This window comes from Silurus meridionalis, chromosome 5, assembly GCF_014805685.1.
Source record: "Silurus meridionalis isolate SWU-2019-XX chromosome 5, ASM1480568v1, whole genome shotgun sequence".
NCBI lineage: Eukaryota > Metazoa > Chordata > Actinopteri > Siluriformes > Siluridae > Silurus > Silurus meridionalis.
Window position 1 is genome coordinate 25,409,269 of NC_060888.1, and position 27,634 is coordinate 25,436,902.

Here is a 27,634-nt window from a genome sequence, read left to right on the forward strand (position 1 = left end):
TATATCAATTGTAGATACAGATGATATACATTGAGATTTGAGATTCCACCTGTTTGATTGGCATTAAAACCTGCACCCACACTGGCCCTTTGTGAAAAAGATTTGGCACCCTGATCTAGGATATAGTGGGAAGTGGGAGCTCAGTGGTTAAGATGTTGGACTTCTGATCAGAAAGTCATGGGTTCAGAATATGTAAATATAGAATGAATTATATGCAGGATGATTGAACAGAATGTAGAGAACAGGGTGTTATGAACACGGATGATTCGAAAGAAGACGTAGTTGTTTCATTTGAACCACCTGATTACGAGGTCTCTGTACATGACCCTCATTCATATTTTCACTCTCTGAATATCGCAATATGAATCGAACATCGCAGTATATCACCATACTGGTCCATCATCCAGCCGATCAATCTGCTTGCTCAGAGATGGTTATGAGCAAGTCCTCGACCGCACCGCCGTTTCGGAGGCCTCGTTTATTTGTAAGCGTCCCCCTTCGTTTCCTGGAGGAGGGATTTTAAGAGCGCGCAGGCTGAGCAGAACTCTTTCAGATAATAGCCAGCTCTGACTCGGCAAAACACGGCTACGGCGCTCGTGGGATACACCGGCTTGACAATAGAGCAGGGGAAGTGGCTTTACTCCAGGATTGTGTGTGTACAATGCTTAGGAAGTGCACTTTGTGTTGGGGCTCTGGCACCGTCACACCACACTCAGTGAAATGAAAGCGGCCCGGATCGTGTCTATGGTCACAGGAAGACTTCGGAAAGCCGTAAAATCAGTGTTTGGGGTGAAAAAGGAAGAAGAGGAACGTGTATTTTGTTCGAGGCTGATTTTTTGTTGTTGTTTGTTTGTTTGTATTTTGGAAATGTAGGACGTGAATTTTTACTTCTATAAAAGTCAAATGGCATGAGAATCAAGAACTCTTAAATTGTTGTGAGAGCATTATTATTAGGAGACTGATTCAGTGCTACAGCCGAACGATATGACGAGATAAATCGATATTGTGATACATTTTGATTTTCTGAGAAAAAGTGAATTGTGGTAACTCTTCCTAACGTTGATGATGCAGACTGGGCGCAGTTTAATTCATGTGTTAGTTTTGCACTGTTTTAAAGTATAAAGATGAATAGAAACACACTCTCTAGTCATCAGGAGATTGCTAGTTGAATTCCGTTGGCAGGTGTTTGTGGATCATAAGATTGGTATGTGCTTCTTTATGAACATCCCATTCCATATTTTGTCCACATTTGCTGTTGTAATAACCTCCACTCTTCTGATGTTCTACTAGATTGTGTGGAGATTTGTGCTCATTCATGAGGAGGTCTGGGGTGCAGTCAGTGTTCACAATCATGTTTAAGCTCTATAGCAGGAGATCTTCCACTCCAACCCATATGTTCATGGAGCTGTCATTGTGCCCTTTCTGTATAGTGTATAATGCAGAGCTTGATGTGAAGTGACTGAGGTAGAGGAAAAGCGAAGTTGGATGGATAGATGGATGGATGAATGGATAGATAGATAGATAGATAGATAGATAGATAGATAGATAGATAGATAGATAGATAGATAGATAGATAGATAGATAGATAGATAGATAGATAGATAGAATGGGTGGATGGATGGATGTATGGATACCTGTGAGGGATAGATAGATAGATAGATAGATAGATAGATAGATAGATAGATAGAGATAGATAGATAGATAGATAGATAGATAGATAGATAGATAGATAAAATGGGTGGATGGATGGATGGATGATGGATGGATGGATGGATGGATGGATACCTGTAAGGGATAGATAGATAGATAGATAGATAGATAGATAGATAGATAGATAGATAGATAGATAGATAGATAGATAGATAGATAGATAGATAGATAGATAGATAGATAGATGGGTGGATGGATGGATGGATGGATGGATATCTGTGAGGGATAGATAGATAGATAGATAGATAGATAGATAGATAGATAGATAGATAGATAGATAGATAGATAGATAGATAGATAGATAGATAGATAAAATGGGTGGATGGATAGATGGATGGATGGTTGGATGGATGGATGGATGGATGGATGGATGGACGGATGGATAGATACCTGTAAGGGATAGATGGATGGATGGATAGATAGATGGATGGATAGATAGAGGTACACAACAATGAAATGCAATTTACCATCAACCAGAAGTGCAAATAATGGCAAATGAGTAAATTGTCTATGTAGAAATATATATATATATATATATATATATATATATATATATATATATATATATATATATATATATATATACACAATCTAAAGCTCTGTGGTGGAAAATTTCTGAAAAACAGGTTAGAAAGCAGTTTTATCGACTCATCTAGCGAAACTCCAGACTCTTTTACGATCTTTCCTCATCTATTAAGATCTATTTACTCGCATAATTTAAACAAATCTTTTTACAACACGGTCTTGACAGATGAAAGAAGATGGTGTCACGCAGGAAAATGCCGGCGTGACACGGTAAAGAGCGCCGTGCCGACAGAAAAGCGAAAGGCTTAAAAGGGATCTCAGGTCATCGTTAATTGAACTTGCTTCCTGATGATAGTCTAACAGTGAGACTAATAGCGCTGAGCACGAGCGCATCGTATCTGTGGTACGGGCGCATTAAATAATAGGTAGACAGGGGTTTATTTAAAAAAAAAAGATAATAAAAAACCGTTTCAGGCTGTTCGCACAGACTGTATTGTATTAGCACACAGGCCGATTCCTTATTGTGGCGTAATACAATGCTGTCTGTTGTCGGTGTGTTGGTTACAGTTTTACACCATCATAGCTATTTATTATTAATTCATCTTTATACACACAAAAAAATGCCTCATTTTGCAATTGGCAAAGATTAAAGTTAAAAAAATGTTTTTTTTGGTACAAATTTTTTTATTTTAATTAAGAATTGAATTGAATCATGATTTTAGCTAATATCGATGTGTAACTGTTCGGTACGTACCTCGGTTTTTATGTCGCGGCTCGGTTTAATTTCAGAACAGTTAGGGGAAAGAAATGCAAAACGTAAAATTGCCTATAGTTTTTTTTTTTTTATTAACGTTGTTTGTTATTAACATCTGTGAACATAAACAGTTTACATTTTTTATAACAATTTTAAATACAATGCCTTCTTGGTAAACAATATATATAAAAAAAATTAATAAAATTAATAAAATGAATGCAATAATAATAATAATAATAGCGCAAATTAATTTGATGAAATAAAATACATTTTTACGGAAGAATTTGATTATACATTTGACGTTTTTTCAAACCACATTTGGGTAATACAGATGTATATATATGTAAATGTTTTTTTTTTTTTTTTTTTACATTTAATATAACATTTTCTCAAGACATGTTCTACTTAACTGTAATTTCAGCATACTTTAACAAATGTCTACATTTTAAGAAAAACACAGGACATTCGATTTATTTATTTAGAAATAAATAAATCACTTTTTATTTTTTATGTTCACTTTTTTGATATGCAAAATTGTCAGGATTTCTACTTTGGGAGACATTTTTTAGGTGGCAGGGATTTTGCAAATGCGCAGTACAAATTATAAGATTTATTAATTTTTTTTGGTGTACTTGAACATTGAACAGTCAAACCTTAATGAAATATTAGAATCATAATATTCATATTATATTAAGAAAAGTAAAGAAAGATAGAAGGAAAGATGGAAGGAAGGAAGGAAGGAAGGAAGGAAGGAAGGAAGGAAGGAATGAAAGGGAGAAGATAACAGCACTGGTATATATATATCTTGTAAACATTTCAAAATAAGCTTTTAAATCAGCTTTGAAGCGATAGATATTGGGCAAACATTTTGCCAAATTTACAAAGGTGTACATATAGAACTTTTAGAATTAATATTAAAAGATTTAGCATGAAAATGTGTCTATTATTCACCTTTTTTTTTCCAAAATAAAATAACTTTTTTTCTTATATAAATTTTAGATCCAGTCAACATTGTAAATAAACATTCGACCTCAATCCAATTTAACATACATACATCAAAATAAAAAAATAGGTGCAGAACAACATCCATTCCACAAAAATCACAGTGACACTGCGCTAAAAGTGCAAGGCGGAGCCTAAACCACTTAATATGTTTGTGAGGGAACTCGGATTTTAACTGGATTCCAGACGTAAAACAAGGATTGCATTTGGTACACATGTGCATCGGTTAATTACGTGTACCGCTACACCCCTGGTGTCTGATAGAAAAGTCGTAAATTTGGAGAAATCCTTATGTTGTAAAAATATTCAGGACGAATTGTTTACTCAATGATCTGAATGGCGTAAACACACCGCCTCAGTCATGGCTGACGAAAGCCGCAGCGGTGCGAGGTCAAGCTGAAACCTGCGCCGTTTGTTGTTGAATTACCTTAATAGAAGATTGCGGCTAATGCATGGACAAAGAGCTCGGGCGCTCGATTACAATCTAATTTGGTAATGAAGTGTGATGGAGAGACTCTGTGCTTGTCCGGCGTACGGAGCGCAGCACGGTGCCGATCCGGCCGGCTCGGGATGTTCTCCTGCTAATGCGGCGCAGCACCGCGTAATCGAATATTCATGCTGAGGAGTGAAACGCTCCTGACGCTGTAGCGAGTACACGCGCAACGGGATTAACATGTTTATTTCAGAGCGGGAGACAGGGAGAGACGTGCGGTGTAATTACACGTCCGTCTTTCTTTTCTTCCTCGCAGGTCTGAGCATGCAGCGTGTAACGCAGGCTGCTGACTGCGTCCTCATTGACACATTAGTTCTAGCATACGGACAAAAGTTTGACCAAAAGATTCCGATGTTCTTTTTAAACATTTAGTTCCACATTTGCTGTCATAATAACCTCCACTCTTCTGGGAAGATGTTCCACTAGATTTGCGGAGTGTGTTTGCGGAGATTTGTTTTCATTCAACCACAAGGGTGTTAGTAAAGTCAGGTACTGATGTAGGTGAGGTGAAGAAGCCTGGGGTCTTTATTTTATCAGTTATACATTACAGCACAGGGAAATTCTTTCTTCACATATCTGAGGTTGTAGGAAGCTGGGGTAAGAGTGCAGGGGGAAGCCATGATGCAGCCCCCTGAAGCAGACAGGTTTAAGGGTCTTGCTTAAGGACCCAACAGTGGCAGCTTGAACCAGTGACCTTCTGATCGGGAACCCAGAGCCTTAAACTGTAAAATCTAATAGAGCAACCCAATTGGGTTATGCCAACATGCAACAGCCAATCAGCTTTCTGTTATTAGCATGAATCTCTCCCGATTTGTACCACAGACGTAAAACGGATTTTATTCCTCAGCTATGGTGAAGTGCAAGTTCAGCAATAATTTGCTTAAAAAAAATAATGTAGGGCTTGGATAAGGCCAGTTGCTCACAACATATTTGTGTGTTTTTGATATATGTCTTAAAACTCATACTTCTTGAAACGATCTTAAAACAAGTCTTACATTTGATTTTGTGAAACCTGCGGAAACCCTCTGACTGCACCCCAGGCCTCCTCACGTCACCCACATCAGTACCTGAATTAACACCCTTGTGACTGAATGAGCACCACAAAATCTAGTGGAACATCTTCCCAGAAGAGTGGAGGATCTTCTACAAGGGACTAAATTTGGAATGTGATGTTCAAGAAGAAGCTCATAGGAATCATATGCTCAGGTGTACACAAACCTTTGTCTATATAGTGGATGTATTTGGGGTTTTTTGCATGTTGTGACGGTTGCACAATGTTAAAAGTCCCAAGTGAAAGCATATTGTAGAGGAGTGAACACGATAGAAATGTATCTCTCTCTCTCTCTCTCTCTCTCTCTCTCTCTCTCTCTCTTGGTTCCTTTCCTGTTCCTAAGTGGTTGAATGTAAACGCAGTGTGACACTCGGACAGGGAGAGATGGTGACAGCGTGACGCAGCCGCACGCACCGTCTCAACACACGCTGCATAAATGCATAACATTACATTTAATCACAACCACTTGGCACTAGCCTTAAGCTCCACACACACACACACACACACACACACACACCACACACAGCCCAGCAGTGGCCGGAGGGAGTGGAGCAGCTGCCCGGGGTGTCCACACGTCTCCCCATTTGGGCCGAATCGCCCTCACTCGGCCAAAAACCCACGTCCTGGAAGCTGGAGTGAAAAGCGAGTGTGAGAACAGCTCGCTGCTGCATGACTAATCTCTGTCCTCCATCTGCTTCTCCGTCCACACACCGCTTTTCACCACACACACACACAAAACAGTCACCCGACTCCACGTCCTGGCTTCATCCAGCAGCAGGAGAGCAGCCGAGTGTGTGTCGGACGCCTGAGCTGAGAATTATACACACTTACACGTTTGGACTCGTCACCAAAACGATGGGGATTTGCTGTCGGACACTTTTAGTGCCATTTGTTTGCAGGAAATTCCAAGTCACGTCAGTTTGTCCCATTGTGAAAGACATCTCGATGGGTTTCTTGGTTCCTGGAACAGTCTGATGAAGCATTATTTCATTAGAAGATAAAACTGGCTCACTTACTTACTGTATCATTGATCAGCTTTTTCTGTATTTCCCTATACTTCCTTTTTATTTCCTCATTGTCCTGATTGTCCGTCTTCTCGGCATCTTTTCGCCGTTTGAAGTGCGAGCGGCGCTAAATTACAGAGCGTATTTACAGCTGTCTCGTCTAGATTAAGCCGTCACCGTAGGCCTCTCTTTAATCATCGGAATCCACAGCAGTTAAAATAACACACCTCTTCTAACAGCTTCTCGGTTACAGCTGTTTTTCTTGCAAAACATGTTTATTATATTAATCCGGACAAGCACTCGTAGTCTCCGGTACTTTCCTCGGCGGCCGAAAGAGATCCTTCTCAGCTGTTCTGCACACATCTAGTGTGAATGGTAAGGTGTCTGGTGCCCCTCAAGGCTTAAATCGAAGGGTGTTTAAAAACGGCTACGGTGCAGACGTAGATTTGGGGTTGACTTCATCACACTTTCAAGCGAGGAACACTTTTTAACTTCCAATCTAACAATGGGAGAAAGGCGACAGTGGCCTTCAATGGTGTTCGACTGGACACCGTGATACACCATCAAAATCAGGGTCAGTTATTTCACAATGCAATTTTCGAACATTCGATTTTCCTGGAAATTTGTCAACCCTGTATATCATGGTGTGTATCACGTGAAAAAAAGGAATGCCTTCCAGTCTTTTGGTAGAACAGTTTTGTCGTATCATCTACTACCCAGATGTTCCACTAGATTATAAAGTGTGCAGCTCATCCAGCCACAGGGTTGTTAGTAAAGTCAGGTACTGATGTAGGTGAGGTGAGGAGGCCTTGGGTGCAGTCAGTGTTCACATTCAGCCTAAAGGTGTCCAGTAGCGGTTGCAGAGCTTTAAAGCTGGTTTCTCAATATCTTTCACTCCAAACATATCTTCATGGAGATGGCATTGTCATGCTGAAAATTTCATCTAAAGAAGTCCTATAAATTGTGTGCCTCCTATTTTGTAGGAAAGAACCACATATAGCTGGAAACGTCTGGTGTCCCAACACTTTTGTCAGTTTTCTGTCCTTATTCAGAACCTTATGCTTTCTTCTATACACCATTCTGTTTAATTCAATTCAACTTGATTTTTATAGCACTTTTTATAGCACACTGTCCAAAAGCAGCTTCACAGAGATAGAGGTGATAAAATATGAATTCTGTATCACCCCCTTGGGATGGCATGAGGAAGAAACCTTGAGAGGAACCGCTTAAATGCTGAACTGTTTGCGCAAATTGCAGTCGTGATCAACTGTTGCATTAGTTAATATTTATTACAGTCCAAATGCATCCTCATAGTTTTCAATTTGCTCAGAAACTTAATGGATTTTTAGGTTGTGGAATATGTTATACAAAGTCTTAATGCAATTATTACTTGTTTTTGGTGAAATATTGCTACATATTAGACCTTTTTTTAAGCTAGTTTTAAGCTTTACTGGTCCAGCAATAGCAGTAAGCTGATAATCAGGGTACGGTGTTCATGGTGTCGAAGGCATCACCGCTGTATAAAGCGTCAAGGGAGAGACGTGGTGACGGCGCAGCACCTCGTCGGTTTATAAACACCCCGGAACGGCACGCTTCCATCCACGCTGGAACGTTTTTTGTTCGAAAAAGACATTTTCTTTTGTTTCAAAGCATCTGGATCATTTCTTTCACATCTGCTGAAAATCTCCATCACTTTAGGGGGTTCTGGCCAAAAGCCACCCGAACGAACCCACACACACACACACACACACACACACACTCAAAGAATAAGACGGAGAGAAAAAAAATGCAGTGAGCTGGAAGTGATTATCTTCTGAGTTCATCTTCTCGTCAGGATGATGATGCGCACTTCAGCTCAGTGGTTTGGACCATGCTCGTGTTTTCCTGCTTGCTCATGAGTGCGTTCTCTACAGTAAGCAATCAGCACACCAAAGACCAATCTGGCCCACACACACACACACACACACGATGCCCAACAGGAAACACATGGAGATCTTCAAAAAAGCTCTGCCGCTTCCCCTGGTCATTTCCCTGCACATATTTGTGCCAGAAGTTCAGTCTAAACCTAAATGCCTCATTATTTTTAATTGATTGTGCTATCATTTTTTTTCTCCTCTTTTTTTCCTATCCATATTGAAGCATGTTGAAGGTGTGTGTCGGTGCTTTTTGCCGCATCTGTTTATACTTTCACTCATTTTGGCTCGTCATTTGATCTCCAGCTCGACGTTCTGAAGAGAAACATCTTTTCAAACAGGATGTGTGTAAATGTCAAGGTTTATTACCATGTGGAATTCGTGCAGAAGTTTCCCAGTCATCGTCATTAGTCTGTTTTGTTATATTTTGACCGAACAAACATTCTACACTATACATATGTACGACATAGAGGATTATATCTCCAGCATACGATTTGATGAAAACTCCAGTGGCCTCTGGTTCACTATATGCTACTTTGCACATCGTGACTCGGGTGCAGTCAGGAGCGGTATGTGAGGCAATGCCTCATCTGTTAGACTGCAATAAACAATAAATGTAATGAAATGTCATATTGTAATGTTTTTAAACACAGGTTTTTTTTTTTCTCTCATTTCATTATTGTCAAAATCATCAATTTGTAGAGTGCGGATTATAATCCCCGGCAAGGCACAATGAGGTGCAGAAGCCAAGAGTGTTGGGAATAAGGATGTACCCATTAGGGGGATGCGCATCTCCATAACCGAGGCCGTGGTTTTACCCCGCGCGTGTTCGTGGCTTCTTGGCTTTGTTCTAAAGATCGATTTATCAGCACTAAAGACACCGACAAGAGCTCGTGAGATCACAACGTTTGGTTTATTGAACATCGGGAGGTGAAACTCATACATTAGGCACAGCGGATTAAACAGTGAATCTCATCTCTCTCTCTCTCTCTCTCTCTCTCTCTCTCTCTCTTTCTCTCTTTCTATACACTCTCACAACTCCAGCACAGACTGTTCCTTCCTGCAAATCCAAATCGAGGGTCGCTGTTCTTGCGGTATTACTGTATCTCCAGATCTTATTCAAAGTTGTAGTACATCATCACCTTAAATTTTACTCCTTACATATAAAAAAATCCAATGCAATCCCTAGTGCCCATGATTATTTGCGTGAATATCATAAAACTGCAATTAATAAAGTGCCATAAGAGGCAGCTGTTTCCTCCTGCCCTGCTGATGAGGGTGTGCAAGAGTACTGATTGTATAACACCACAATAACACTGCCTAATCAAACCAAGCTATTGAGTATTTCATCTTTTCTGGGTTTATATACACTATATTGTCAAAAGTATTGGGTCACCCGACCTTTCCTGCTACATGTGGATCCAAACTGTTACCACAAAACTGGATTCACTCAATCGTACATGCGCTGTAATAAGATTCTGCATTCCCAAAACCTGTTCCAGCATGGCGATACCCCTGTGCACAAAGTGAGCTCCTTGAAGATCTGGTTTACATGCTTTGTAGAGGAAGATCTTGAGTGGTCTGAAATAGAGACCTGATCTCATCCCTACTGAACACCTTTAGGATGAATTTGAACGATGACTGCACACCAGGTCTCCTCACTACATCAGTTCCTGCCTTTCATAACACCCTTAAGGCTGATGAACACAAATATCTATAAACACTCTCCAAAATCTAGTGGAACATCTTTCCAGTGAAGGGAATTCTAGAAGCAAATTAGGAATGTGGAATGCAATGCTCAAAATCACATACCATAATTATGTGTAGGTGACCCAATCCTTTTTGTGTAAATCTGGCCCTGTCTGTCTGGCGTCTCACCTTCCTTGACCTTGTCGGTGCAGTGCACTATATTTTAAATCCAATAATTGTTTTTATCAAGCTTTCACAAGCTGCATATCACACTGACAAAAGCACTCTGCCCTCTTCTGCATACATGGACATACAGCCCGGGGGACTGCAGGAACAATAATTCAATAATTCAATTTTGGATACTAAATGATGGTATTCAAAATAGTACAAGAATTTGTGGTGTAATCGTACTGCTTTTAGTGCTCAGAGGTAGGGTTACAATAGGGAGGAACATTTCTGGTAAATTTATGGAACCTTCAATCCAGAATTCATCTGGGGAATTTTGGAAATATTCCAAGTTGAAAAGTGAAAATTCTCATAATTTTGCAACCCTACTCAGAGGCACAAACAGAATGACTAAACACTACACACTAGACACAACACTTAAAGCATGACCTGGAAATTAGGCTCAAAGAAGCCAGAGAAATTGGGCAGTGCCAATAAAATTAACGTCAAAAAGCATTTGTATTTTAAAGTAGCTAATTTAAGCTAACAGGGGTGACACATGCTCTTTAACCCAAGGTGCCAATCACAACGCCTAAGTGGTGGAATGCAGATACACACACACACACACACACACACACACACACACACACACACACACACTCTTACCTGTTTGCAAACCAAGTGACCTAATATAAGACAGAAGGAAACAAAGGGCTAATCAGACTAATGAGGAAGCGACTGATACAAGAACTTCAGGGTGCTGCTTATAAACTATAGGCCCTGTTTCTTCTTGTTTATGATTGGTCCATTCCCAGCCATCATTTAATTCCCATCATTAAATGGGAAGTGTTTGTGCCCTCTAACGATTTACTAAGAAATGTTGAGAATCTGCAGCGCCACCAATCAGCTTATGATTTGTAGTCAAGGAGTCTAATTGACTCCACCACGAATATCCGACATGACCAGTTTGTTTTTGTTTTTGAGAAATTGCTGAACGTTTTCCAGTTTAGGCAGCAGCACAAATGTGGAGCAACATGTAGTTGGATTGTCCCCTGGATCAACTCCGCATTCATGTCAGGATTTATTATAAACCATTTCGATTCAACACTCCCTCACCGGGGAACAAACTGTGGAATTGATCTCCAGTGTGATCGCAGCTGTTCTGGATTAACTGCAACTCCTCATTTAGCTTTTGCATTGTCTTCTCATTCCCTTTTAATGGCCTATCAAAGGTGTCCGAGTCTCTCCATCTCTCAGTGTGATTTCATTTAGAGCAACGCTTACATTAAAATGAGTGTATTGATGAACGAGGCAGCACGAAGGACATCGTTTCAAATGAAAGTTGAAAGTGTGTAAGAAACTCATGCACGTAATAGACAAGGGTTACAGTGATAATCCATAATGTGAAATGAGCGACAGGAGCCAGGTTCTAAACCAGACAATTGTAGAACTGAGAAACACTTTGATACTGCAAAAAATAATGCACCAAACTTTAGCAACAAACAAGAGCACATAAGGGTGTGTTTATTCAAGGATGAACAAGGAACAGGTGACCACATTCAGGTAGCAAGTTCAGGTAACTCAGTTAGAAATCATTGAGACAGTAAAACCCTGTTGGACGAGCATAATTCGTTCATGAAAATTGCTCGTAGGTCCATTTGCTCGTACGTTCGAATTAGTTTTCCCCATAAGAATGAATGTAAAAGTGATTTAATCCGTACCGAGACCTCATTCGATCGCTTATTTCTGCACTTAAAAAATTTGCTCGTACAATAGGGTTTTACTCTACACCGAAAATAGTGCATGATATGACTTTTCAACAATCAAAAACAAAAGGTTTGTGGTAATCATGGACTAACATGAAACAGGTGAACACAGTCAGGTAAAAAAACAGACAGAACTATAGCCATGTCTACATTAATAGGTTTTGGTTTAAAAAACATATTTTTCTCTCGGTTTTGGCCTTCTGTCCACACTGTGACGGCGTTTTCAGTCAACAAAAACGTCGCTTTTTTAAAAACGCGTATGAAAAAATAAAATAAAAAAGTGGATACATTTGAAAACATCATTTTCGCGTCGCAGTGTGGACTGTGAAAACGGAGGCTTTCGAAAAAACATCGTTGCCTTGACATTTCAAAGAGCCAGAAAGTAAATAAATGACAGGCAGAAATGATGCAGGTAGAAGCGTCTTACATTTCGCTCATGTACAGTACAGGGACATAAACATTTTTCAGACGTTTCAAATTGAAAACAGAAACAGAACCCAGAAGAACACACAATAGACATGTATTTGGACTTAGAACTTAGAACTTTGGACTTTGTGTTTCTAATTTCATGGGCATTTCATTTCCTAGACATTTGACCACTCAACTAGTCCCTCGTCCACGTAAAAGGCTTACTTGCTAATCACATCAGAGTTTTTACAGGTCACTACTTCAGAGACAAAAGTAGCTTTTACGCTGATGAATCCAGACTCCGCATCCCGCTGTGTTCTCTTGTTCCTTCTTTCCATCTGTCTCACCCCTTAGTCAGGGCTCTTTCCTGTTTTTCATTGTTACTCTGCTTGAGATAGGACTTCTGTGTGCTGCTGCTCCTGATAGTTTCCCCAACCCAAACCCTTTTGTTTTTACCTCATGTCACTCTTATTACTTGAATGTTCAGGCCTTGTTTGTGTTTTTTTGTGTGTGTTTTTATTTTTTAGATTAATTGGTGTTAAGGTGTTTTGTCCTTTGTGTCTCCTCCCAGGTTCGAGTGTCAGTCGTTGTCCAGACTTGAGCTGCAGGTTCCGGGCGTCTCGATGGACACGAGCAGCTGGAGTGGCAGTGAGAGCGGAGGAGAAGAAATGGAAAGGATGAGTGATTCAACCGAAAAGCTCACAGACCATGAAGCAGAGGGCGTGTGGAGCCCCGACATCGAACAGAGCTTTCAGGAGGCGCTGGCCATTTACCCGCCATGCGGCCGCCGCAAGATCATCCTCTCCGATGAAGGGAAGATGTACGGTGAGTCGAATAATAGCCTCCTTCTTGGTGTGTTTTGTGGCTTTCTGTTTGAGATCTACAGAAAGGGGATCACCTGATGGTCTTTTCACAAAGATGAAAAACATGACAGGGGAAAATGTTCTCTGTGTTAAAGAAAGGGTAAAAAAAAACTCTGAGTGGCCACACCCTTTGCATAGGGGCTGACTGGTACAGAGGCCATGCCTCCTACATAAGGATTGACAGGTACAGTGGCCACACCTCCTACATAAGGACTGCTTTGTACAAAGGCCATGCCTCCTACATAAGGACTGCTTTGTACAAAGGCCACTCCCCCTGCATAAGCATTGCTATATACCGAGGCCACGCCTCCTACATAAGGACTGACAGGTACAAAGCCCATGCCTCCTACATAAGGACTGATAGGTACAGAGGCCACTCCTCCTGCATGGATATTGCTATATACAGAGGCCACGCCTCCTACATAAGGACTGATAGGTACAGAGGCCACTCCCCCTGCATGAATATTGCTATATACAGAGGCCACGCCTCCTACATAAGGACTGATAGGTACAGAGGCCACGCCTCCTACATAAGGACTGACAGGTACAAAGGCCATGCCACCTACATAAGGACTGATAGATACAGAGGCCACTACCCCTGCATGAATATTGCTATATACAGAGGCCACGCCTCCTACATAAGGACTGATAGGTACAGAGGCCACTACCCCTGCATGAATATTGCTATATACAGAGGCCACGCCTCCTACATAAGGACTGACAGGTACAAAGGCCATGCCACCTACATAAGGACTGATAGATACAGAGGCCACTACCCCTGCATGAATATTGCTATATACAGAGGCCACGCCTCCTACATAAGGACTAGCAGATTTAAAGGCCACTCCCCCCGCATAAGACCTGAGAGGTACATAGGCCACACCTCCTGCTCTTACAGGCTTAAGAAAGAGTATGAGAGAGAAAGGCATGAGGGAACCAGAGATTCGAGGTAATGAGAGAATCGTGTATGGATAGAGATAAAGAAAGAGAAAGGTGAAGAAAGGGAGAGAAATGTAGAGGGATAGAGAGACAGTGTAGACAGTGAAGCAGAGAAATTGTGTAAGAATTTAAGAAGCAAGAAAAGAAAGAAAGATGGAATGGTGGATAAAAGGAATGTTGAAGCAGAGTTAAAGTTAAAGAAAGCAGAGAGAGAAAGTGAATGATTGAGAGAGAGAGAGAGAGAGAGAGAGAGAGAGAGAGAGAGACGGGGGAGACATTGAGTGAGAGATCAGGATCAGAATGACTGTGACGGATAGAGATAGAAAATGTCTAATAAACCAAGCCCCACATGTTGCCTCTCTCTCTCCCCCGCTCTTGTTCCCTCTCTCTCTATCCCCTCTCCTGAGGGACTCCTGATGAAGATTAGATCCCATCTTTTTTCCACACAACTGCATTCTTTAGCATATGAAAGGGAAACTGATGCCAGATCAGCACGGAGCCTGGGCATGCGTCTGCTCTCGAGTGGCCGTGACTCTGTCAGGCTGCTGTGTGTTTAGAGCGTGTGCTAGGATGGTGTGTGTGTGTGTGTGTGTGTGTGTGTGTGTGTGTGTGTGTGTGTGTGTGTGTATTGTGTGTGCTGTGTAAAGTGAGCGTGAACCATTAGTTAGGAGGAGCAGATGGTCGTACGACTCTCAGCAGCTGCGCTTCCTTCTCTCCTGCTCAGTTCCCACCCGTATGATGTCATGGAAAGAGGGAATACTACTATTCCCCTCGATCTCTCTCTCTCTCTCTCTCTCTCTCTCTCACACACACACACACACACACACACACACACACACACACACACACACACACACACATATTTTTAGCAATTACAGTAAAGCCAATTTTATTGCCTCCCGGGTGAAGGACTGGTGTCCCAGTGTTTCCAGATGTCTCATGAAGTGAACTCTAGCATTATTAAGAAACCTGAATTATCCCAATTGAAAGAAATGTGTATTTTATATTTCAGGGAACTTTATTTTTTCTCTGTTTTCTTCCTTTTTTTTTTTTTTTTGTTCTTGCACGAGTTTAAAATATTCCACCGGAGCGCCGAAAACAGCTGCGGTGTAAGACAGCAGTTCACAGTTTATATCCCGAGGACTCACAGCTCCGAAAAAGTTGCATTTTTCATCTTCCGACACATCCGTTTCCAGCCGTTTGCTAATTATCAAGGCGTCGCTTGGTTGAGGCATGTGTTTTAGAACGGAGAAACAAATCCGATCGCTTTAAGCCTTGAAGAAGTAGAAGAAGAAGAAGAAGAAGAAGAAGAACGCATTTTGATCCACTGATGAATTGAGCTCGAGGAACAAAGTGCGAGCGAAAACGTCCAGCTCTGTTTTTTCCCCACTTATCTTAATCTGGAGGATATCAAAGTTCCCTTTAGTGCTGCGTCTTGGGCGAAGGCCCGGGTTTGTGTTTGTACTCCTCCACAGTGCTGCTCTCGCTCCTGAGTGCCCTTCCTGCTCAATTCACATAATTAGCAACCATCGCTATAGCAACTGGCTCCTACTTCAAAACAATGCAATGTTTATTTATTTTTTTGTCTGGCCCCTGCTGTAGCGAGGCTTATCGCAATGTTACCTGAGGGGCCGAGTTTATCGCTCCCTGTAGCTCCCACAGCTTCCACAGCTTCCACAGCTCCCACAGCTTCCACAGCTCCCACAGCTCCACAGCTCCACAGCTCCACAGCTCCACAGCTCCCACAGCTTCCACAGCTCCCACAGCTCCCACAGCTTCCACAGCTCCCACAGCTTCCACAGCTCCCACAGCTTCTACAGCTCCCACAGCTTCCACGGCTCCCACAGCTCCCACAGGTCCCACTGCTCCCACTGCTCCCACAGCTTCCACTGCTCCCACAGCTCCCACAGCTTCCACAGCTCCCACAGCTCCCACTGCTCCCACTGCTCCACAGCTCCCACTGCTCCCACTGCTCCCACAGCTTCCACAGCTCCCACAGCTTCCACAGCTCCCACAGCTCCACTGCTCCCACAGCTCCACTGCTCCCAGCTCCCACAGCTCCACAGCTCCACAGCTCCCACTGCTCCCACAGCTTCCACAGCTTCCACAGCTCCCACAGCTCCCACAGCTTCCACAGCTCCCACAGCTCCCACAGCTCCCACAGCTCCACAGCTTCCACAGCTTCCACTGCTCCCAGCTCCCACTGCCCGCAGCTTCCACAGCTTCCACTGCTCCCACAGCTCCCACTGCTCCCACAGCTTCCACTGCTCCCACTGCTCACTGCCTGAAACCCTAATTGACCAAACGCTTCACTCACAAGTGCCACAAATCTTTCTTTCTTTCTTTCTTTCTTTCTTTCTTTCTTCTTTCTTTCTTTCTTTCTTTCTTTCTTTCTTTCTTTCTTTCTTTCTTTCTTTCTTTCCATTGATTTTCTTTCTTTCTTTCTTTCTTTCTTTCTTTCTTTCTTTCTTTCTTTCTTTCTTTCTTTCTTTCTTTCTTTCTTTCCATTGATTTTCTTTCTTTCTTTCTTTCTTTCTTTCTTTCTTTCTTTCTTTCTTTCTTTCTTTCTTTCTTTCTTTCTTTCTTGATTTTCTTTCTTTCTTTCTTTCTTTCTTTCTTTCTTTCTTTCTTTCTTTCTTTCTTTCCATTGATTTTCTTTCTTTCTTTCTTTCTTTCTTTCTTTCTTTCTTTCTTTCTTTCTTTCTTTCTTTCTTTCTTTCTTTCTTTCTTTCCATTGATTTTCTTTCTTTCTTTCTTTCTTTCTTTCTTTCTTTCTTTCTTTCTTTCTTTCTCTTTCTTTCTTTCTTTCTTTCTTTCTTTCTTTCCATTGATTTTCTTTCTTTCTTTCTTTCTTTCTTTCCATTGATTTTCTTCCATTTCTTTCTTTCTTTCTTTCTTTCTTTCTTTCTTTCTTTCTTTCTTTCTTTCTTTCTTTCGTATGAGTTTTCATCCCTTTCTTTTCTTTCCCTTTCCTCCCAGTGAGTTTTATCTTCTTTCTTTCTTTCTTTCTTTCTTTCTTTCTTTCTTTCTTTCTTTCTTTCTTTTCTTTACATTGATTTTACATCCATTTTCCTTCTCTTTCTTTCTTTCTTTCTTTCTTTCTTTCTTTCTTTCTTTCTTTCTTTCTTTCTTTCTTTTCTTCCTTCCTTCTAGTCTTCCTTTCTTCCTTCCCCACATAGTACCCATCTACTCTCTACTCCTGTAACCTGCACGCAGCCTTTTGTTTTTCAGTCTGCTGCATATGTCAAGAGGATTTTTCCGCCCACGTCGGAGGACGAGTGCGTTCCTTTTTGTCCAGTTCTCGATCGGAAACTAGCGCGGCCTTGTTTTCCTGAGCGATTAACCCGGGCAGATCGAGCGCATGCTTTAATTCGATTTGACAGTCTCCTACCGAGGCTGATAAAGAACTGATTTAATCTTCCACTCGAGAACTGAACCGCCCTCAGCGGAGCCTCGACCGTCTCTCTGGTTGCTGGTCGGAGATCAGATGCTCCCTCTGTTCACTTGTATTGCGGCTGTGGTTGAAACTTGGGCATGATGCAGACCACAGCCATGAGGTCTATTCAGCCACCAGGATGCAGTTGGAAATGTCAGAGATGAAACCCGGATTCCAGGGAAATCTTAACTGATTCTGAATCAGCAGTCACGGAAATACTCTTACACTTTACCGAACTAAAGCTGATGAGTTTTCACTATAACAGCAATCTACAGAAATTACATCTGATACCAGAGCAATTTCCCAGAAATGTACTGTGAATTGTATTTCATATCCATTTATAGTTTTGGAATTTCTGAAATTGTTCAGAATAGAAAACACACACACACACACACACACACACACACACACACACACACAGTTCCCTCACCATACCCATTATTTCTCTCTCAAACTACACAAACTAAACAGCACAACTGTAAACCTCTTTGTCCTGAAGATGCTTTAAAGCACTGATACTGGAGACTCCGTCCATAAATGTCAGTAATTTGAAAATAAACATCTCGGGAGAAGACGTCATTATGAACAATGAACCGTAGTGACGTTTTCTCTCGAGATGTTTATTTTCAAATTATAACTTAAGATATAATTATTAAATATTTTATTTAGTTATAATTAATTATAATTAGAAATTATATAAAATGAGTGTGTGTATGTGTGTGTGTGTGTGTATATAAATATATTTTATAGATAGGAACATAGTTAAAATCCGAGTTCTCTCAGGATCGTATTAAGTGGCCAATCAGATTGGAGAATTCCAGTCTAATTTAAATAGCTTTTTTTCTTTGAATGTATATAGTTTTATTGTCCCGTTAAATGTGCGGTTTCATCAGGATAACAACAAAATAGTGTCAAATTGTGAGTCAGGTGAATTCTTTCAGTCGCTGTGTTATTTGTTGAGATTCATGGAATAAAACAGAGGACGGAAATGAGCCCTGAGTAAAAAAAAAAAAAGACCTGTCACTTTTGGAGTCTATTTTCTAACAACCTCAAGCAAATGAGCTCCAGGCCAATGAAAACTCTGCCGTTTAGCAGCAAGATGGATGTGTAAGGCTTAATCACGGTCTAGATGATCAATTCTGAACGTAGGTATAAGAGTCTCGGAGGTCGGAGGTGAGCGATGTTTCACTTCAGAGGCGGAGAGAGTTCCATCAATATCTAACGTAAAAATCCCACGGAGCGGAGCATCTTTGGAATCGATAAGCAAGAAAGATTTACAGCTCATATGTCATTTGATGTCGTGAGTACAGGTTGAAAGTGGGACAGCACGGCCGTGTAGGAACCAGCACATGTGCGTGTTTTGGCATATCGTAAGTGCTGCTGTAGACTCAAAGAACCTTGAGGAACACTAAAGCAAGCAAAGGTTACATTTGGAGGATGCGTGGTAAGGAATGGCGGCTAAAAAGCCGTGTCAGGAGAAGATGAGAGATGATTACATTTACGACAGGAGACTTATCTAGAGCAACTATCCAGAGCAGTAGTTGGGGTTCGGAGGAATCAGTGGTGCAAAAGCGACAGATTGGGTGTAATATATAATTTTATATATATATATATATATCTCGTTTTTTATTAACGCACTTTGGTATCATTAACATTTGTGAACATCAACAGTTTACATTTTTTAAATGTTTTACTAAAGTGCCTGCTTGGTTTCAAATTAAAAATAAAATATATAAACATAAAATATAATAAATCTAATTAATTTGAATACACTCTTTATTGTATTAAAATGGCACAGATTATTAAATAAAATTTCATTTATGGAAAATTGAATAGTTTACATTTGTTAGACCCCATTTGGGTAATACAGATGTGTATATAAGTGTGTGATTGTGTTTGTGTGTGTTTTACATTTAATATTTATTTTTTTAAAGATATAATCTACTTGACTGTTCTATTAATTTTAGCATCTTTTAACAAATGTCTTTATTCCTGCTTTCCTTCATTCATTCAGTCCCTCGATATGTGAAATTGTGAGGAATTCTTGAAGCTGGACATAAAGGGGGTTCAAGCCCTGTAATCTCCAAGCTGCCACTCTTTGGCCCTTGAGCAAGGCCCTTAACCCTCTGTGCTCCAGGGGCTGTGTGCTCTGTCCCAAGCATTAATTAATATTAATGAAACCAAACTCAACATAGAGCATGAAGACTAAATATTCTTGTAAATGTTTTAAAGTAATTATAGTGTTTTAAATTACATAAATAATCAGGACACCAAACAGGACCTTTGCTATGTTTCCACACGGACGGTTAATGAGGTGATACCGGAGAAACTGTTCCTCTTCTTACAATCATACGGATTGCATCATCAGAGAATATTTGTATTTGATTGGTTTATTTAGGTTTATTTAAATAAAGACGTTTCGAGCTTTCTATTCATATATTTATTATGTCTGTGAGGCGAATATTCGCTAAGATTTTGTTTTATTTATGTGTCTGTGAAGAGAGATGATAGAGACGGCAGAGAGCGCCCCCTGTCTGTTTTCTTTATCTTACAACAGCTCAGCGTTTTGTTATTATTATGAGTGTATACGAATAAAAGTAGACCCTTTAAAGATTCGAATGTTGTATTGCTCGTATCTGCACCATCACAAAAGACAGTAATTTAAGTTCATTTCCGGCGCGTTTGTCGCCCCCCCCCGAGGGTTCATTGTGCGCATCATGGCGGGTTTTGTTGCCGATTTGAGACTTGCCGCAGCAGTAAAACAAAAGTTTACTGATTAAAAAAGATCAGAGTAAAAAAAGGACGTCGTGAATAAACGTGTGTTGCGCTGAAGTTTTTTAATTTCGCCACTTTTATATTTATTTATATTTTTTATAAAATAAAAAAAAACGGCATTTTGACAGTCTTGATTATTTCATTAATACAAAAACGAATTTCCAATTCAACCTAACGAATGCATCCAGGCTGAACATCCACCATATAGAACACAAGCAGAGAGAAGAATGATGATGATCAGGTGATCAGGAATGTGTCTGTTCTCAGTCATGTTCACATCACTGACTCCCTCTGTCTCATCCACGTTAACCACAGACTACTTCTTGTCTTCTGTCTTGTTCATTGTTCGCTTTGTAAACTAGTCGACTTCTGTGGTGGGTGAGAGCCAGGAAACGATACACCAGCAGAGGATTGACAAGAAACGGGTTGTCGAGCTGAAAACGGCGCAGTGAGAAGAAAAAATATTGATCACCAAATAGATGAAAACTAAAGTCTGTTTTGAAAATGTAAGAAGTAGAAAATACAGATATTTGTGTACAAATGTAAAGAGTGAAAGTAAAAAGTTGTCCAAAAAATAAATATTAAAGTAAAATTCTGATACCAGGAAAATCTACTTAAGTACAGTAACAAAGTATTTACCTCTGGTCCCAAGTACAGTGCACGTACAAAAACGTGTACCGTAAAAAAAACGTGTACCGTTATGTCTACTAATACTTTGGGTAGTATAATCCACATGACACCCTGTCATCAAGGACAGGCAAAATCATGAGTTTCTTTAGTTCTCCTGGAAAACTAAAACCCTGACATGACTCAAGTTCACTCTATGTCCAAAAATATATGCACCTCTGACCATTAAAACCACATGCACGTCTTCTACAGAGTGCGTATTATTCCTGGACATTCCTGTTTTTTAATTGTATTTATTAAATACAAAATTTACATTTTAAATCCGAAATAACCAACTTTGATTCCCGTTTGCTCCCTGCAGACACAAATAGGGCATTTTAAGATTAAAAAAGATATTTCCCTCTGCCAGGAAAATGCAATAGATGCTTTTTTTCTTTCGTTCTTTGAAACACTGAATTAAAGCAGGAGTCTCACTGGGCAGGACAGAATGGGAGTAAGCGCTCTACAGAAGGCCTGTTGAATTGCTTTTTGATGAGCGCCGCATTGTGCCCCAGAGACCACTGTTTCTCTAAAGTTGAAGAAGTCTTCACTTTTCAAAGAAGGCTTTCGAAGCCATAACTACAACAACAAAAAAAAAACCCTATGTATATTCAGTATATTTTGTGTTCTTATGGATGCCTGACTTTTGCTTTCTTTTGTGTTGCATGAAATGGGGTCATGTGGGAGGTGACAGGTTTTTGTGTGGGGAAAAAAAGAAAAATAATAAAAAAAAAGAAAAAAAAATTTTTTTATATATACATATAGAAAAGAAAAATAATTCAAAGGAAAAATCATTCAAAAATGTTTTTGCTTTATTTCTGCAAAATTGGCGAATATAGTATAGAATATAGAATATAATTATAATTATATTATAGAATATAATTTATTTTTGCGATCAATTCTACTAAATCATGGATTCATAATTAAATGTATTTTATAGGTACAAACTAACAGGAATCAGTTGATTATGAAAAAATTCGACATTCAATCTTGAAAATTGTAAAATTTTACATTTTTTCTCTGCCTTCTTTCATGTAAATCTATATATATATATATATATATATATATATATATATATATATATATATATATATTTGTATGTAGGCTGTCAAAATTTACACGTTAATAATGCGTTAACACAAATTCCTTTCAACGCCAAAAATTTCATTAATGCACAAATAATGCAGCTCGCATTTCTGTTTGTCCATTTCGCTACAAAAATATTAATAAATATGAAAAAGGCGAAATGAAAACTTTCAACACAACACACCTTTATTCATGACATCCTTTCTTTACTCAGATATAAAAATAAATCTCCACCAAAAAATCCTTTTAAATCACTAAACATTTGTTTTATTAATGAGTCTCAAATCAAGCACCAAAATCCGCCATGATGCGCACATCCGGCAAATAAAACCATCCGTGTGGAAACATAATTTAGCTGAAATTTAAAATAAGTAAAAACTGTTCTCAAAGTTGATTTGTTAGAAGCAGGAAAAATGGGCAATCATAAGGACATAAGGTGTCTGAGTTACTTTAATAGGGGGCCAAATCTCTAGACGATTAGTTCAGAGTTTCTCCAAAATCTCAGGTCTTGTGGGTGGGTGAATGATATGCAGTGATTAGTTCCTACCAAAATATTTCCAAGGACATGGGTTTTTGAGGCTCATTGATGTATGTGTGTGTGTGTGGGGAGAGAGAAAGCTAGTCTGTGTGGTCCGATTCCACAGAAGAAGCCGCTGTAGTTTTCCTTGTAACTGCATGAATGGATGGTTGGAGTCAGTACACACAATAAATCACAGTTTGCTGGTCAGAACGGTCTGAGAGATTGTGCTGAACTTTTACACCTCCCCAAGTTTCTATAGTGGACATGTAAGCATCTAAATTTGACCAGGAAGCATTAGATAAGAGTGGCTTGATCTTAAGAACATTTTTATGTGGATGGTCGGGTACCTGGGGGAGAGATCGGGTACCTGGGAAGAATTTGAGTCGGCACTTGCAGTATGATGCTCTGGTGATGTTCTACTGGAAAACCTTGGTCCTGGTAATCATGTGAATGTTATTTTTACACGTTTTACCTACCTACTTTTTGTTGCAGATGACGTTCAACCACTTTGTGTGCAATGAGATTTCGAATAAATCCGTGGCCTCATTCAGCAGAATTATGCTTCCTGCATACTGTCATTTCAAACACTGTTCAGGATTGGCTTTAGGAACATATTTAATTTCAATTGAAGTTCTCATTTAAAGTAAATTTTTAAAGCGCTTTTCATAACGGACATTGTCTTAAAGCAGATTTACAGAATGTAAGAATTATTGAAAAATTATATGTATTTAATAAATGTGTATTTATCCCTGATGTACAAGATTATGGCAACTGTGGCAAGGAAAAACTCCCTGAGATGGTATGAGGAAGAAACCTTGAGAGGAACCAGACTCAAAAAGGGAACCTTTAAGTTGACACCTGGACCGTGAGAAATGTCCTTTTTCAGTCTTATACAGTCAATTGGAGTTGTGGAACCAGGGGCTTCTGAGCAATTCAGAAGTTAGCTCAACATCTGAGATCATTATAGATTCATGCCAGAGCCTTTAAATGTTCAATGATGGAGAAACAGCATATGTAGAAGATTATTTTGAGTATTGATTAAAAGGTTGTTTATCCTCAAAGTCCAATTTTTATAAAGTGGGATCCAGCTGGCGCTGTACATCTCTGGATCCTCACAGAGTCTTCTCTTTGAAGCTCTGAAATGTTCATAAGATGGGACACAACAGGAGTTGGCGCAACCTCTAGATGGCTCGGGTTCCTTGCGGTTTCAGCATCTTCTCTTTGAAGGTCCGAAATGGGAGTCAAGTGGAGCTGGTACATCTCAAGATGGCTCGGGATCCTCATGTGGTCCGTATCTTCTCTTTGAAGGTCCGAAATCTTCACGATGTGTCACACAATACATAAAGAAAGAATTCAAGGCCTGCAAATTCCCCAGATCTCAATCTGTTTGGGAATGTGTGGGACATGCTGGACAAACAGGTCATTGAGCCATTGAGGCTCCACCTGATCATTTATAGGATTTGTTGACTTTTGTTTCTCAATACCAGAGGTCTTGTGGAGTACATGGTTTAAGGGGCAAAACTGCTTTGTTGGCACAGAGATTTACACAGTATTAGAGAGGAGGTTTTAAACTTATTGCTTATTAGTGTTTCTGGTAGACAGTGTTATTTTGAGGTTCTTGCAGAAGAACTAATGCTAATGCGGCGCTAACGGAAAAGTACGAACTGTTCCATTGACCGATTCAACAGGTTTACGTTTTTTAAAGTAAACACGCAGCAGTCTGCATTTTTGATCAGCAATACAGTAATAACAGAAGGTCTGGGTGATTTGTGGCAAGACTGCTGGCCTCCATCACGCCCACCACCAGCTGGATGTGGACGTCTACCTACAGGCTGCTGAGTCAAATCAAAACTAATATCTCAGACAGCCTCGTCTTTATTACGTGTCAGTGACTCGTAACAGTCGACTGTTTGTCCGTCTTCTATTCCTTTGAATAGCGTGTTTTACTTTTGTTTTTACGTGTGGTATACATGGATTGTATTGTGAGATATTGCTGATCATTTTCTAAGATTCTTTGAGATTTTAAAACGTCGAGGATGTACATGACCAGGGTCACCAGCACAAGTGCCATGAGGTCATGTGTGGTTTCACAGACCGCCGAAACGCTTCGAAATCGGAGCACCTTGTGGTTAACACGCCGCTTTCGTCCAGGGTTTTTTAGGGGTTTTTAACTGAATCTCAACTACTATTCTCATTCTCGACTCTTATAATATTCACTTATCTGCCTTTTATTATAACCGTCCCCTCGTTTTAGAAACTTTACACTCGTCCCTCTGTTTTACACCCTCGATAAAGTTGTCTTGTAACACACTACGGGTTTTCCGCTGTGATTTCCAGCAAGTTGGTGCGATCTTTCCACCGAGCATGCGGTCCAAAGACACAAACAGGAAGTGCGTCTGTTCGCTTTTCTTCAGGACTCCCAACTAACCATGTGTGGAATTTTGCAAGGTGGAATTTTTAGTGTAATATGGTGACTCATTAAAAAAAAACCCACATCATGAACAAACAATGTGCCACTTCAGCTATTTTCACAGACGAGGAGAGTGATTCTGACGGGGTTGCCCCGTATGCAGATATTTATACGGTGCGTATAAATGTATCTGTCTGATTAGCTAGTGGTGTTTGTGATCGTTATGTTAGCTACTATTTAGCCTAGTTAATCAGATTTTCTGGAAATGACGCTTGGTACTTTCTTTAGGAAAGTCTCTTTCTAGGTTATTTAGACCATACCATCATGGCACTGAAGAACTCCAATCCAAAGTTGTTCATTTTGAACCAGTGGTGGACAGTATTGAAGTAAACGGGTTACTGTACTTAAGTAGCATTTTCACGTATCTGTACTTTTTTCACGTTACTGTAATTTCTATTTTGGGAAGACTTTTACTGTAACTTCACTACATTTCAAAGTAAAATATTGTACTTTTTACCACATTTTGCAAAATCAGTCGTTCCTTTTTATTTATGAGGATAAAAACGTAACTGGTCAAACACGCACAAGCCGCCAATCAGGATCGAGCGCGAGCTCTGTTTTAAACTTGTTTTGATCGTTATTTACTTATCACCAACATACAGTTCAGCAGCAAGCAGAACATTTAGAGAGGAACAAATGATAGAAGAAACTCCTGACTAAAACTCACTACAACACACGTGACCTCATTTACACGATTTTTTTTTGTAAGTAGTTGAAGGTTTTGGGCTCATGATAATTTTAATAAAAAATCTATCCATGTTTGACTCATTAATATTATTTTATTATTAGATTGTATAGACATAAACTTTGTCTTGTGACAAAAATTATAATAGAAACTAGAGCTGTTGCTATTGATTATTTTAGTAATCGAGTATTCTACCGATTATTCCTACAATTAATTGGATAAGAAGTTATTTTTCTTTATAACAGAGCAATACTAAATATACAAAAGGAATTAGGACAGCCTCTTAAAATGAACAAGTCATTAGTTTCCCTTTTTTTTTTTTTTTTTTTAAGAAAAATTAAATTTCTTTGCTGAAATTGTACATCTGTGAAAACTCAACCCATTTAATGCACTTAATTGCAATATTGCAATTGCAAATACAAATATATAAATAAAAAAAATCATGAATAAAAATATATAAATACATTTCAGATTACAATTAAAAAAAGTGAACTTCTTTATGTTTTAGTTTTATGCTGTTTTTTTTTTTTTTTGCCTAATTCCTAATTTTTTTCCTCGAAATTCCTTGGGTTTTTTTTCTCGCAATTCCAACTTTATTTTCATAAACACCAAATTTCTGTTGCATCCACCAGCTAACCATGTTGTCTGCCTGAAGTTTGAAGCTGTTAGTGTATGAACGAGGCTCCTCTGCTTCATCTGTCTGTTTTCCGTCTCCTCCAGAGGGATTGAAGACTTAGTTTAATACTATTAATTCTACTGATTTCATTTTCAATGTGTAAAGCTTTCTGGCACTACAGAGGGGGTGATGCTGCCCGAGTGGCTAAAGTCGGAATTGTGAAAAAAAAAATCAGAACTGCGAGAAATTAATTTGGAATTACGAGAATAAAAGTTGGAATTAGGCAAACTTTTTGTTATATGTAGCAGAAACTGGCTTCCATATGAATCTTCTTCTCACTTCTTTGCTGTTTTCTCCCCATTCCTCTATTGTTTTTATTATGCAGCATCTTCACTGTTAACCTGTTCAGAGCGCTCCAGAGTTTAGTGGGTGGTGCGACAGTATGATGGTCCGTGGGGAAACACAGTGCTCAGTGTGTAGTTTAATTGGACTAAAGGAAGCATCAAAGCAAAAATATGATTGTAATAATCATTACATAATAATGATGATTCTTTTGTATTCGAATTACTGGAGTTACTCTAGGAATCGTTTCAGCTATAATAGGAACCTCATAGCGACATACAGAGATACTTCCCTACTGTGGGATGAATGAAGGTATATCGTATCTTATCTTTAGTACATTTGAGGCAAATACTTTTGTATGTTTACTCACGTGAAATCAAGCACTTTTACTGGAGTAATATTTTACCATAGAGTGTATCTCTACTGAACTCAACCACATGGTTTGTCTACTTTATCTACCAGTGTTTTTAACATGCACTCATGCAGCCATATGAAGTTCTATTACTGCAACTACAACCGAACTGAGACATCATTGGATGTGGTAGTATGAAATTTTCCCGTCACTCGAACTATAAGACCCAAACCTGTTTCGGCATCACAATGCCGCTGTGCACAAAGCCAGTTTCATGAAGTTATGCTTTCCATGGGTTGGAGTGGGAGATCTCCTGCTATTGATTCCTGACCTCAACCCTTGAACATGAATGAATGTGAATGTATGCCAGGCCTCCTCATTTATACCTACATCATTACTTTACT

The 27,634-nt window shown here is 39.6% G+C and overlaps 1 protein-coding gene across 3 annotated transcripts in view; it reads left to right on the plus strand.

Annotated features, from left to right (window-relative positions):
* Nucleotides 1-27,634, plus strand: part of tead1a (TEA domain family member 1a) — a 58,590-nt gene that overhangs the window by 10,250 nt on the left and 20,706 nt on the right. For all 3 annotated transcript variants that reach the window (XM_046850200.1, XM_046850202.1, XM_046850201.1), the window contains exon 3: nucleotides 13,052-13,305. In XM_046850200.1, the coding sequence (XP_046706156.1) occupies nucleotides 13,104-13,305 (202 nt within the window). In that variant the 5' untranslated portion in view covers nucleotides 13,052-13,103. The remainder of the gene's footprint in view (nucleotides 1-13,051; nucleotides 13,306-27,634) is intronic.